Source organism: Electrona antarctica, assembly GCF_951216825.1.
Source record: "Electrona antarctica genome assembly, chromosome: 11".
NCBI classification, from domain to species: domain Eukaryota; kingdom Metazoa; phylum Chordata; class Actinopteri; order Myctophiformes; family Myctophidae; genus Electrona; species Electrona antarctica.
Genome location: NC_136792.1, coordinates 53,956,130 through 53,969,453, shown reverse-complemented (window position 1 = coordinate 53,969,453; position 13,324 = coordinate 53,956,130). Strand labels below are relative to the sequence as shown.

Here is a 13,324-nt window from a genome sequence, read left to right as displayed (position 1 = left end):
ATTGGGCCTATTAATGAAATACATAGGCCTACATATTGCAAATAATGTAAAATAACGCCACTATAAAAAAGGTTGCACTTTGCACTCCCCGAATGGATAATGAACAGGGGTGAACAGGGCTCATCTGTTGGCTTGTGGTGTACATTTTTGTCAGCAAATTTACATTTTTGCCACGGACATAATTATACAACATGAGTGGACAATAATAATACCAGAAACACATAGCCCTGAAGGACCATAACAGGTCCATTTGGTTCCATTTGAACACTCTCACGGTCTTTGCAAATAAAACCTTTTAGAACCACTAGTACTAGTGGACTAATTGTGCCATAGTGTCATATAGTAAATCGTAAAAGTAAGTACATATTCTGAAGTGGGTGTTGTGATCAAAATGACAACATTATAATGGTGTGGTTGAATTGAACAGGTGGACCCTCTTGTAAACAAGTGTAATGCTTTATTGGTCGTCCACTCACAGTTAACAGTTTTTGTATTGAGTTGTGCTTGAAATGTACTGTAATTCTGCAAACTGTTAATACATATTTCAATCAATCAATCAAAGTGTGTAAAAACCAAGTCGTGTGTGTGTCCTTGTATGGTAACGGACATGTTGGTGAGCCCTGATAATGTAGGCTAATATAAAGTTTATTAATAAATAAAACACACACACGCGTGTCCTTGTATGGTAACGGACATGTATGGTGAGCCCTGATAATGTAATATAAAGTCAAAGTGTATAAATAATAAAACCCACTCACAGTGTGGAAGAGCCTCGACTCAGAGGCAGAGGTCTTGGTGTTGTCCAGCTGCAGATGGTCCAGCATCAGGTAGAGAGAGAAGACCACCACGCAGAAGATAGCGACGGCGAACACACTGAACTGTCTGCTCAACTTCATCCTCGATAAGAATTATAATAATATTAACCCTAATAGCTGTCTTCAGCGCGTTATACAACTGTATATAATCATCTATATGCGGTCGGTGGCAGCCAGCCTGAGTCCGTGAAAGGAAGGAATGCAAGCGAAGAATGACCGTTACAAAAAGAGACAGTTAAAAACATTCAGAGTAAAACAAAAACAAAAAAAAACAGATGCAACCAAAGTGTAACTGCTTTATTTTAAAAGCGCAAAACGCGTGTAAATGCAGCATAACAGCCAGCATGGGAGATTACATTTAATAATAGTTTTTTAAGATATTCAGCACGTTTATTATAATTTAAGTTAAAAAAAACAACCGTTTAATATCCGCTTTTAAAAAAGGTGCACTGTGTCTACTACTGTACACTGTAGGCTATACTGTAAGTACAGTCAGCACTGGTTGCAGTGGTGGATCCGTGTGTGGAAATGTAACTAACACGATAACAAGCAGCAGAAAGTTCCCGTAAAACAACCTCTTGAAGCTGTATATATATACTGTTGTCCCCAGATGTGTGTCTGTCAGTCAATCCGTATGATGTGTAGATCTAACGTGCAGCAGCAGCAGCCTGCAGGCTGTGTGAGAAACTTATACATCCAGCAACAGAAGAACTCTTCCAAACAAAACCAGACATGTTAGTATAGTATGATCCCATCCTGTTTGGTTCCGTAGGCTACGTGTGTTTCATTCATGAGAAAATGTGAGCTCCTCCAAAACAGCATGTTTTAAAACTATTAAAAAACAATGGCTCGTGAAAAAGTTTAAAGTTCTTCTAGCCGAGCGAGACTGAAACGCAGCCACCGCACACACACACACACACACACACACACACGCACACACACACTTTGTAATGATTCAGCAGTGAAATACTGCCACACTTCCTGTGTGTGCGTGCGTGCGTGTGTGCGCGCGCGCGTGTTGTATGAATGAACTACAGACAGGCGAACAAATTAACTACACGTCTCTCCGTGTGAGTTTTCCCACTAGTGCCAAGAGCGCGCGCGCGTGTGCGCGTGCCTGTGCGCGCGTGCTCGTTTTACAGCTGCTGACGCGCATGCGTGTTGTGATACTACGTAGTTAGTGTGTGTGTGTGTGTGTGTGTGTGTGTGTGTGTGTGTGTGTGTGTGTGTGTGTGTGTGTGTGTGTGTGTGCGTGTGTGCGTGCGTGCGTGCGTGCGTGCGTGTGTGAGATTGCGAAACTGCGTGAGGTTTCATGCCGTTTCGTGCGCGTCGTCGAAAACAGCCGACCTACAAGCTCACAGCCCTGTAGCTTCCGCGGCGTTGTGAGCTTGTAGATCGTTCTGTTTTCGATTAATGTGTATAAAACATGAACCACGGCGACACCTACAGGTTGGACTTAAAAACTACACTAAAATAAGTTGTGGCGGAAGCATAACTCTATGGGTGGAACAAGTAGCTTACTCTATTTTTAAAGCCTTTTTTTGTACTTAATAATTTCAAAGTATCCACAGTGTAGACATACTCGACTGGAAACCGCCAGATACAAACAGATATCCAGTTGATTATAGATAATAATAAAATAGAAAGAGTATATGAAAACAAATTATTGGGAGTGATTCTAGACCGTCTCTGCTGGAAACCCCACATAGAATATGTGAGGAACAAGATGGCAAAGAGCATCTTGGTCATAAATAAGGCAAAACACCTACTCAACCCCAGCTCATTGCACACGCTGTACTGCGCAATGATCCCACCCTAAAGGCTTCTACTTGGCCTCACCCCCCGAACCCACCTCACCCCTGCCCACTTTGACAGGCTGGAATGGCTTAGGGTCAACGACAGAGTACAGCATCTCGCAATGGGTCTGGTCCACAAGATTCGATACACCACCAAGATACCCATGATGTACCTGTCTAAATACTTCCTTTATGTTAACGAAGTCCACACCCACAACAGCAGAGGGAGTGCAACAAACCATGTACAACCAAGATTCGGCACAAACAAGGGACTAAATTCTTTTCGCTCCTATGCCACCAAAATGTGGAACGCCCTACCAACAGTCAGACATGTGAATCCCTTGACTCCTTCAAAACCGCTCTCAAAGGGCAGCTACGGACAGCTGCAATTCGAAAGTGGCTCCCGTAAAATCGGAATCCCCCCCCCCTTTTTTCCCCCTCACTGTATATGTTTATTTTCCCTTTTTACCTCCTTTATGATGAATTCCTGTTCTGTTCTGTTCTTTGGCTATATAGAAGTGTCTATTTGTACGTCTCTAAATGTTTTGATGAATTGAACAAGGTGGACCCTCTTGTAAACAAGTGTAATGCTTTATTGAGTCGTCCACTCACAGTTAACAGTCTTTGTATTGAGTTGTGCTTGAAATGTACTGTAATTCTGCAAACTGTTAATAAATATTTCAATCAATCAATCAATCAATCAATCAATCAATCAATCAATCAATCAACCCCTACCTGAACTACTGCTCTAGGGTTAGGGTTCTAGGTATGGGGAAACACCTATTCAGTATTTTAGCCATGACGTGAGCGCCCCCTCCAGAGATACTTACGGGTCCTACTTTTGTGTCGCTTTTGTGTCCCCATAGAGTTATACTGTGACGCTCCGTCGGACTAAATCTGAGACGAAAACAAGCACGAAAGTCTCATTTTACCGCTTTCCTCGCAAAAACAAAGCTGCTACTCTCCCAAATCTGGCTGTGACAGGCCGTCTGCCCCACACGGAATACTATCGCCATTTTATTTCATTGTGTCAACTAAATCCTCATTAATGCAAACCAGATTCAACATACTCAACCCTGCACACATTCTAAATATGCCCCCGAAATATTGTTATTGACTGTTACCACCTTCAATACTAATGATAACTAGAAAAAGTGCCCTTCTGGGCACAGGTCTCCACCAGGAGGATAGGAGTGTGTGAGATGTTTGGCAAAATGTTTAGGAGTAATATAAACAGGTTTTTTTGTTTGTTTGTTTTTTGCAACAATTTTCTTCATTTTGTTGAGGAAATGCAGAGCCAGATCACTCATCGAATCTCTGAGGATAGAATTCTGGATGAGCAGGACGATGTGCAGCATTTTGAACGAAACGGGCCACTACTGAAAACTTTAGAAGGCAATGTTAGCCAATCAGTGTAGAATCTGAGAAATCCAACAGATTTGTCTTGATCACATGACTACAGAGATCATGTGTACCGATTTGCGTGAGATTTGGATGAAATCTGTGCGACTAACATAAGCAATGTGTTTAGCAGAAATCGGCCTCATGGTGGCGCTATAACCGGCAGATGTGGAGGGATGCAGGGACAATGTTTTTCCATGGCCTCTAGGGAGTGCGCATACATAAGTTGTATACAGATTGATGAAGTTATAGCTAAAAACAGGAATTGGCCTGTTATAGCGCCACCATGAGGCTGATTTGGAAAAGAATGAGTGGCATGTCGTCCTTGCCCTAGTGGAAATGTGCGTGTATAATTTCACGGAAATTGCACACTGTGTTTGTGATTTGTGGCATTTTGTTCGAAACGGACCAATCATGTGAGCTTTGGAAGCCAATATTAGCCAATCAGGATGGAAGATGGGAAATTGTGCAGATCTGTGTTGATCACATGACTATGGAGATAGTGTATACCGAATTGTGTGATGTATGGATAAAATGTGTACGAGTAATCTACAGAAATGTGTTTTGCCTAAATCGGCCTCATGGTGGCGCTATAACAGGCCGTTGAGGAATATTTGGGGCAGAGGTTCGTCGTTGGCATCCATGGAGTGTGTGTGCACAGTTTGGCATGGATCGGGCCAACGGTACCGGAGATTAGCTGATAACGGACGGACGGAAGGACGGAAGGAAGGAAGGAAGGAAGGACACACACGGACGGAGTGCAAAACATACTCTCTCCCCATGCCTTCGGCCTGGTGGAGACAATAATAATCTTTATTGTCTCCATATCATATATTTTCTTTGTCATGGACATGACTGCCCAGCTGTCAACACATTGCGTTCCTGAGATTCCTCGTTGACGTAAGCTCAGCTGGTGGTGACTCAACTCGTACTAACCACGAGACATTAAATATCAATAAAATAAAAATAAACGTAATTAACATTCAGTTTCTGTTGTGCGACGGGCAGATGCAGCCACCCGCCTATACCGGAAATGTAGTCTCTGGGTTGTTTCACTCGTTTCTAACGCTTTTTTTGTTGGGTATATTTGTACATTTCCACCTTCAGTCGATGCATCATATCCATATGAGTGAAAAGGCCGGGGTGATCGGTTTATTTTTCAAACACCGTTCTTATATGAGGCGATCTAAAATCCCCCTATGGAGATTACAATGCAAATAAAAAGTAGACGAACCTGTGTATTGACGCCCTCTACTGACAGTGACGTCAGGACTTCGGTGCTCTATACCAGGGGTTCTCAACGTTTTTGGCCGGGGACCCCCGGAAATGCTTTGGCAATGTCTCGGGACCCCCGCCCCGCCCCCTCCCGACCCCCAATATAAATTGACTGCTACAATAACCTTAAACCATTTTCGGCGGGAACCCCTTTTGGTGTTTTAAGCATTGTTATAATTTAGCTATTGAAAAATAGCAGATCTACAAGCTCATAGCGCTCGGTGGCGCGCTACGAGCTTGTAGGTCTGCTATTTTTGAAAAAAAGTGAAAATAAAATTTAAAAATAAATCTTTTTTTTTTTTGAAAATAATTTGGGGACCCCCTAAAATAATTTGGCGACCCCCCGAGGGGTCGCGACCCACGGGTTGAGAACCCCTGCTCTATACCATTCTACCATAAATCCACTGATTATATACTACAAAAGAGAGCACTAAGAGTAATAAACAATGTAGGATACCATCATACCGGGACCACACACACCCACTGTTTTTACAATCACACCTTCTGAAGCTCACAGATATGGTCAATGTTAAAATTCTACAAATTATGTACAAAGCAAGATATAACCAATTACCGGTAAACGTACAAGACACATTTCTGGATAGGGAAGGGGTATACAATCTTAGAGGACCACTGAACTTCAAAAAACCTGTGATGCGTACAAACTTGAAAACGAGGAGCATCTCCTCTGACGGAGTCACTCTGACAGAGTCAGCGCTGTGGAAACATAAACCAATTCAAAACTAGAGTTAAAAAAACAATTTTTGATACAGAAATGAAGAAGAGTACTTGTTGTGGCTGATAATAATTCCCAATGAATTACTCATGCCGGCAGGCTAACCCTGGGAGCTAAAAACAATCTGTAATGACGCGCCACAAACAATGATAAAATGATTCATGTCCAAACGAGCTCATAAGTTTAAAATGTTTATATAGTTCAGTGCACCAAATATTACAATACAATTTCAATAAATAAATATATGTAATAAATATGTGCAAAGAATCAATAATCAAACAGTGAGCAAAACCAATTGTGAATGAACCAAAGTTATCAATAAAGTGCGAGTGCGGTCAACAAAAAGTATCGCTCCCAGCTCACCCTGCCTCCAAGTTCAAGCGTCCTAAGAGTGAGCTGGTAGACACCTGTATTTGTGACCTGTCTGGTGGCCAGTGGCCACCCACAGAGGCGCTCCCACCAATAATGGAGCGTCAATGCGGTGCCCACACCCATCACCAACTAAGTGAGAATAACCATAGGCTATAAGCACTCTTTGGCTCCTACAGTACTAATGGCACTACAAAATGGAAACTATGACGTACTGTACTATAGTAAACCATACCATACATCATATAGTGAACCATATCATATATTATTAGTAAACCATTATTAATGAACCATGGCACGTGTTATGTGCTATATAAGTATAGTAAGCCATATCATGTATATTGTTATTATTATTATAATTATTATTAGTAAACCATAATAGCCTATACATATTGTGTATAGTATAGTAAACCATGCTATGTATCATACTATACTATAGTTTCTTTTGTTTTTACTTCTTCTCACTCTCAGTTTTTTTTGTCTTTTTCTTTGTTTGTTTTCTTATATTTTAAGCTATTTATTTTATTTGTCTTTCCTTGTAATTAGGAAATGCAAATAACTGTTTCTGTTTCATTTATTTTATTGGCATATTCAAAATAAACATGACACGAAACAAACAATTACTGTATATACTATACTATAGTAAAACCATATTACCTATATTATACCATATTACAGTAAACCATAACAAATATTATACCCATATTAGTCCCCTAAATGTTAACCCTTGGTTAGTGATCTGCCAACAATGTACTTCGGGATGCTCTTTGCCGCCTTGGCCAAATCAATCATTATTGGTAAACCATAACACAATGACAATGAAAGGTATTGACTCTACACAGCAGAAATTATTGTATTGATGCGATGTATATTGTTGTGTAAGTAAGTAGCTGTGTATATGTATGTTTATATGCTTATTTATATGTATGCTTTATATATATATATATATATATATATATATATATATATATATATAGGACAACATGAATGTATGCACTGTGCAGGTAGACAGATCCATCAGTCTACAACACTTAAATATGCAAATTATGGACTCCAGGGGTAGGGCCCGACAAGCCTATGGCTTCTCCCTAGCCCTTTTTCGGATATCGGACATATAGGACATAAGCAACTGACACTCAAAATGAATGGAAATAATAAATGTGCTTTATGTATGAACTGTATGTCCACCATTCCGAAAATAAAACTGAACTGAACTGTTACAAGTAAAAGTTCTGCATAAAAAGTAGTACAAGTATTGCCAAAGTAAAAGTACCCATTGTGAAATATATGTCCCATTCAAGTTATTTGAAAACGTTTTCAAAATGTGTCAAAAATTTTTTTTGCTTGTCACTCGCTTCTATGTTATTTTCGAATGGCTAAAGTGTAAAATAGGGCTTATTTTATTTTATTTTATTTTATTTTATTTTATTTTATTTTATTTTATTTTATTTTATTTTATTTTATTTTATTTTATTTTATTTTATTTTAGTTTATTTTAGTTTATTTTAGTTTAGTTTAGTTTAGTTTAGTTTAGTTTATTTTATTTTATTTTATTTATTTTAAAATCTGAGATGTAGTGATTGAAACATTGGACACACTCAAGTGAAGTAAAAGTACCTCAAAGCTTCACTTTAGTAGGCTAGCAGCACTTGAGTAACTGTAGCCTATTTAGGTAGTGCGTGCGGGTGTGTGTTATTATTATGCAGCAGAGCTCCTGTTCCCTTCAGCTCTTTGTCTACACAGATACACTTGTTTGGAAGACCGTGTGTGTGACTGTGTGACTGTGTGTGTGTGTGTGTGCGTGCGTGCGTGCGTGCGTGCGTGCGTTGAAATTAATCCTGGTCTTGGTCAGTCAAACTGGTCCAACATGTTTTACTGTCCTATCAGCAGGCTGCGGCAATAGACCTACCTGTTTAACCATTTACAGGTATAGGTGTACAGTGTTCATTTTGAGTGTTTTTTCTTTTATTCTAGTTTTTGTTGAATAAATATTAAATAAATTAAGATTTTATATATAGTCAACTAAATCTGCAGTTGATTCAGTCAACTAAAATGAGTTTTGGCAGGCCTTGATGGCGTTGTGATGCAGATTTATACTTTGCTGTTTGAATGAATGAATGAATGGACCATTGTAAAGCGCTTTGAGTAAGCACGTAGTGCATAGAAAAGCGCAATCCATTATCACATGTTTTACTTAAGTAAAAGTATCAATACTGCGTTGTAGAATTACTCCGTAAGTTACGGACCGTAACTAGCCTGGCTTAGTGGCTTGGCTATACTATATCACACTGCGAGGGCAATTTTTGTTTTGCACCAGTAGATTTGCATCTGGCCACTGCGAGAGAAGTAAAAGTCCGGAATTCTAAATAATTGAGTAAAAGTCAAGTACAAAAGTATTGGCATCAAAACCAAAAGTACAAAGTACTCTTTATGCAGAATGTCTCATTTCAGGTTCTCAAATGCATAACAAATAGCAGATCTACAAGCTCACAATGTTTCACATTTTCAAATAGCCGAAATGTATATAAGAAGTGGTTAAGGAATGTTTAGTAATAATACTAATAAAAGTAACTAGTAACTAAAGCTGTCAAATAAATGTAGCGGAGTAAAAGTACAATATTTGTCTCTGAGATGTAGTGGAGTAGAAGTAAAAGTATTGTAAAATGGAAATACTCAAGTAAAGTCATTCATGCGGCGCGTTGAGAGCTTGTAGATCAACGCAAAATACGGTGTTCCAGTTCAGGACACTTCAGAAAAAAAGCAATTCTCCTGAATGCTGCCTTCCGGCATGGCATGGAAAGGAGAGGAGGGCATTTGCATTTCTTTCACCATGTAGTAAAAAGTAAACACTGCATTCGTGGTCTGGAAAGGGCAGTTGTTTTACAGACGGGTAAAAGGGCAGGGGCTGAAGCCCCCTTTGATGTCTATGTGTGCACGTCCCTGAGTCCCTGAGCATGTGAGCTTTCAGGTGGTGAGAATGGACAGCATCACATCTGACCCCCTCACCCTCAACACTGGAGCACCCCAGGGATGTGTGCTGAGCCCTCTCCTCTACCCCCTGTCTCAGGGGTAGAGTGGCTGGATGGTAACCACAAGGTTGCCAGCTCGAACCCGGGTTCCCCCAGAGTTAGTGTCGAAGTGTCCTTGAGCAAGACTCTGAACCCCTAATTGCTCCTGATGTGCTGGTTGGTGCCTTGCATGGTTTCCGCCGGCATCGGTGTGTGAATGTGTGTGTGAATGGGTGAATGTAATGCACACATCTATGTAAAGCGCCTTGGATAAAGGCGCTATATAAATCCACCATTTACCATTTTTACCACACCCTTTATTATTTGTCAGTGGTCAAATAGGGCCCGGCATTGACACATTTTACCCTCTAAGGACCATTATGCATAAAAAAAGAGAATGAAAAAAGAAAAGAAAAGCACTAAAAAATAAACAGGAAAAAAACAAAACAAACAGAAAGGTCTCCACCTTTGCTGTAAAATTTCCTCTATTTCTTCTGTTCCATTGTCTGGAACTTGTCCTCTGCCATATCAAGTCAACTCTTTTATCTTTTATCTTTATATATTAAAAAAAAAACAAGAGTTGACCCAAAGGCTTTCCCATCCGGGGCGAACAAACAAAAATACACGATAACCATAATAATGTGGGCATACTAAATAAAGATGCAGAGTTGGAGAGTACTGGTGAAGCTGGCCAGATGTATGGAGGATGGAGATGACCGCTGGAGTCCTTGTCTGAACAGGTTAGTGGTTCTCAAACCTTTTGATGTCAAGTACCTCCATAACTCTGAGAGTACAAATGGAGCCAAATGGACTACGGGTCCATTTGGTTCCAGTTGTACACTCTCTAAGGGCTCTATTTCCGTTAGTGCATTACCCCTAATCTCTATAAACTGCTTTGCCCTTTTCTTACTATGTTGAAAAACATTTTTGAATAGTTCAAATAGCCGATCTACAAGCTCACAATGTAGTCGATGTAGATTGGCTAGTTGAACAATTTTGAAATGATTTTCAAAATACTAAAAATAAAAGTCAAATAAGTTTAGGGATAAGGGTTAAGGCACTGATGAAAATAGGGTCTGTAGAGTTATAGCCCCATAAGGGTCCATTTGGTTCCATTTGTAAACTCAATTTGTAAGAGTTCCATTTATAAACTCTTACAAATGGAACCCCATAAGGGTCAATTTGGTTCCTAACTAACAGTCATTTTTCTGGGGATGCCCTGGAACCCCCAAGGACCCCTGGGGGTCCCCATAACCACTTGGAGAACCACCGACCTAGATAAATAAATCATAGTCCACAAAAGCAAAACTAAAAGGAAAAACACATAAAACGCAATAGAATGATCAACTTAAACAACATAGTAGCAAAATGTAAAAAAGTAAAGAGAAACTGAACAAAACAAACAACTGATTAAAGCATTCCAAGAGGTTATTAATAATAGATTAAAAAATAACAATATGAAAAGAAAAGCATTCAGTGGACTTGACAAAACATAACACCATGGCTCAACCTCAGACTGTGCTAAAGGTCTTTAAATTTAAAAATTATTTAAATTATACTAATAAAATGTTGCTTTTGGTACTCATGGCCGACAGTTCCCACCTGATGTCGTTTGGGAGTCCAGACCACTCCAGGCCGCGTTGAACAACCGCTAGCTTGCATAACGTCTTAAGACTAGGACTCAAGTCCAAGATGTACAGATCATCGGTCATCTTGACCTCGTCCTCGTCCTCGGGATCCTCGGCATCCACCGGCATGCATCTGCCTCGGTATCGTCCAAAGAGGATGATGCGATCTCCCACCATGCAGCAGCACATCATGTACACCCACGAGCACGGGCCTTTCCCCTTGGGCTCGACCTTCTTCCAGGAGAAGGTCTGCGGGCAGAACCTCCACAGGTCATTGATGGCCTGGTCCAGCACCACGTTGTGGCCGCCGAATATGTACAGCTGTCTGTTGTAGGAGAAGGCCGAGTGTTCCCCGCGCCGCTCTGGGAGGAGCTGCGGGGACGGTGTGCTGAGCCAGCACTTGGTCTCCGTGTCGAACACGCTGACGTCGTTGTAGTAGACCTTGTTTATGCCGCCTCCAAACACGAACATCTTCGTCCCGATGATGGTGGCGGAGTGGCACGACGACGCAGGCGGCGGACTGCCTCTGCTGTTGACCAGAGACCAGAGCGTGGTGGTGGTGTCCCACTTGTAGATGTCGTTGGTGCATCTGGTCTGCTGGTAGCCTCCGAAAATGTACATGACCTTCCCCGAGGCGCAGGCCGAGTGCAAGCACCTCGCCTCCGGGACGGCCCCGGAGACCCGGGGCTTGAACCATCGGTGGGCGGCGGCAACGTCGAAAGCATAAAGCACGTTGCACTTTCCCCCCCTGGCGGCGACGGGATCGGGATTAGTCCCGATCGCGTTGCCGCCGCCGGCCTCCTCTATCTCGCTGCTCACGATTCCACCCCAGATGTAGATTATGTCGTCGATCAGCACGGCCGTGTGGCCCCGGCGCATGGAGGGAACGTCGGCGGGACGCCCCCCACGCCCGTTTGTCACCGGGGGCAACTTCGCCCAGCGCAAAGACACCGTGTTGAAGACGTGCACGCCGATCTGGTCCCTGTCCTTGGTGTTACCGTAACCCCCGAAGGAGTACACCTTGTGTCCCATGGCCACGGCAGCATGATCGTATTTCTTTGGACCATCCTTCAGATGAACGACCCAGTGCATTTCACACACACAAGCGACCGCTGTTGATCGAAGTTACGTGGATTAGTTGAATCTTGGCAAGGTAAAAAGACCTTTCTGGACGCTCTGCTGACCGTTATGGGGTAAAAACCACTCCGCTATGAGTGGCGTTCTAATACTTGGTCTTTATGTTGTCCACTTTTCCCCAGAATGGATTGTCAAATATTGCTATTTGGCTTGTTACCCCTTTTATTGGATGTTGTGACGTCATGCCAAAGCTGGGCCAATCCGCACAGCCGATGATTTGGGTTGGCCAATCAGGGAAGTCAATTCCATATTTTTGAGTGGTGCTAGCCACTCCTATAGACAGCAATGTGTGTCCTTGGCTGGGCCTGTCCGTCCGAGTACGGAAACAGCGTTTGTTGACCACCAAGTGTCACTGTTGCGCAGCCTAACACACACACACACACACACACACACACACACACACACACACACACACACACACACACACACACACACACACACACACACACACACACACACAGGGGAGGAGGGCTTGTACAGTACAGTACAGCACCACTCAGTTCAGACGGCTCTGATGTTTATTTTTATTAAACCTTTATTTAACCAGTAAAAGTCACATTGAGACTAAAGTCTCTTTTACAAGTGTGAACTGGCCAAGAGAAGAGGCAAACATGTTAGGGTTTAGTATGATAGGACCCAAAAGCAGAACTCAGAACCAGATGAATACAAACTCAGGTATTTATTCACAAAACAGGTGAAAAAACAAAAATAAGCTGGGGGCTGTGTTGGGCTATGTTGAGCTGGTCGGCAGGCAGGCAGGCAGGCGGCGTAGAACACTGGGGGCACAAGGAGACGAGGAGTTAGAATAAAGTTGATTTGCACGCAAAACACGTAGAGCTCAGAGGCACAGGTAACTTTACCGATCGGCAACTGACAAACTGGCAAGGGCTGGAGTGACGAGCCAGGTCTTTTATCAGCTGGGCTTGATGAGGTGATGACCCCAAGGTGTGCAGTTCCACAGGAGGCAGATACAGCACGTCACAGCCCAGGAAGTCAGTCACACGCCCATGCCAGACCATATAGGGAAAAAGGGAAAAAAACAGAAAAACAGCCAGCCCATAACAGCACCCCCCCTCAACGGGAGCCTCCTGGCGACCCACCAGGCTTATCAGGATGGGCTAGGTGGAAGTCTCTGACCAGCTGAGGGTCCAGGATGAAG

At 42.3% G+C, this 13,324-nt stretch overlaps 2 protein-coding genes across 2 annotated transcripts in view; both read right to left on the bottom strand.

Moving 5' to 3' along the window:
- man2a1 (mannosidase, alpha, class 2A, member 1) overlaps positions 1-1,669 on the bottom strand; it is a 56,877-nt gene extending 55,208 nt beyond the window's left edge. Inside the window, exon 1 of the mRNA XM_079514689.1 lies at positions 759-1,669. Within this exon, the coding sequence (XP_079370815.1) occupies positions 759-896 (138 nt within the window). The 5' untranslated portion in view covers positions 897-1,669. The remainder of the gene's footprint in view (positions 1-758) is intronic.
- A 9,284-nt stretch (positions 1,670-10,953) lies between these two features.
- LOC306932217 (kelch domain-containing protein 3-like) lies at positions 10,954-12,120 on the bottom strand (the record flags this gene model as incomplete). Its single annotated transcript, XM_079513914.1, has 1 exon — positions 10,954-12,120. The coding sequence occupies one exon, from the start codon at positions 12,118-12,120 to the stop codon at positions 10,954-10,956; it is 1,167 nt and encodes a 388-aa protein (XP_079370040.1).
- Positions 12,121-13,324: the final 1,204 nt, after the last annotated feature.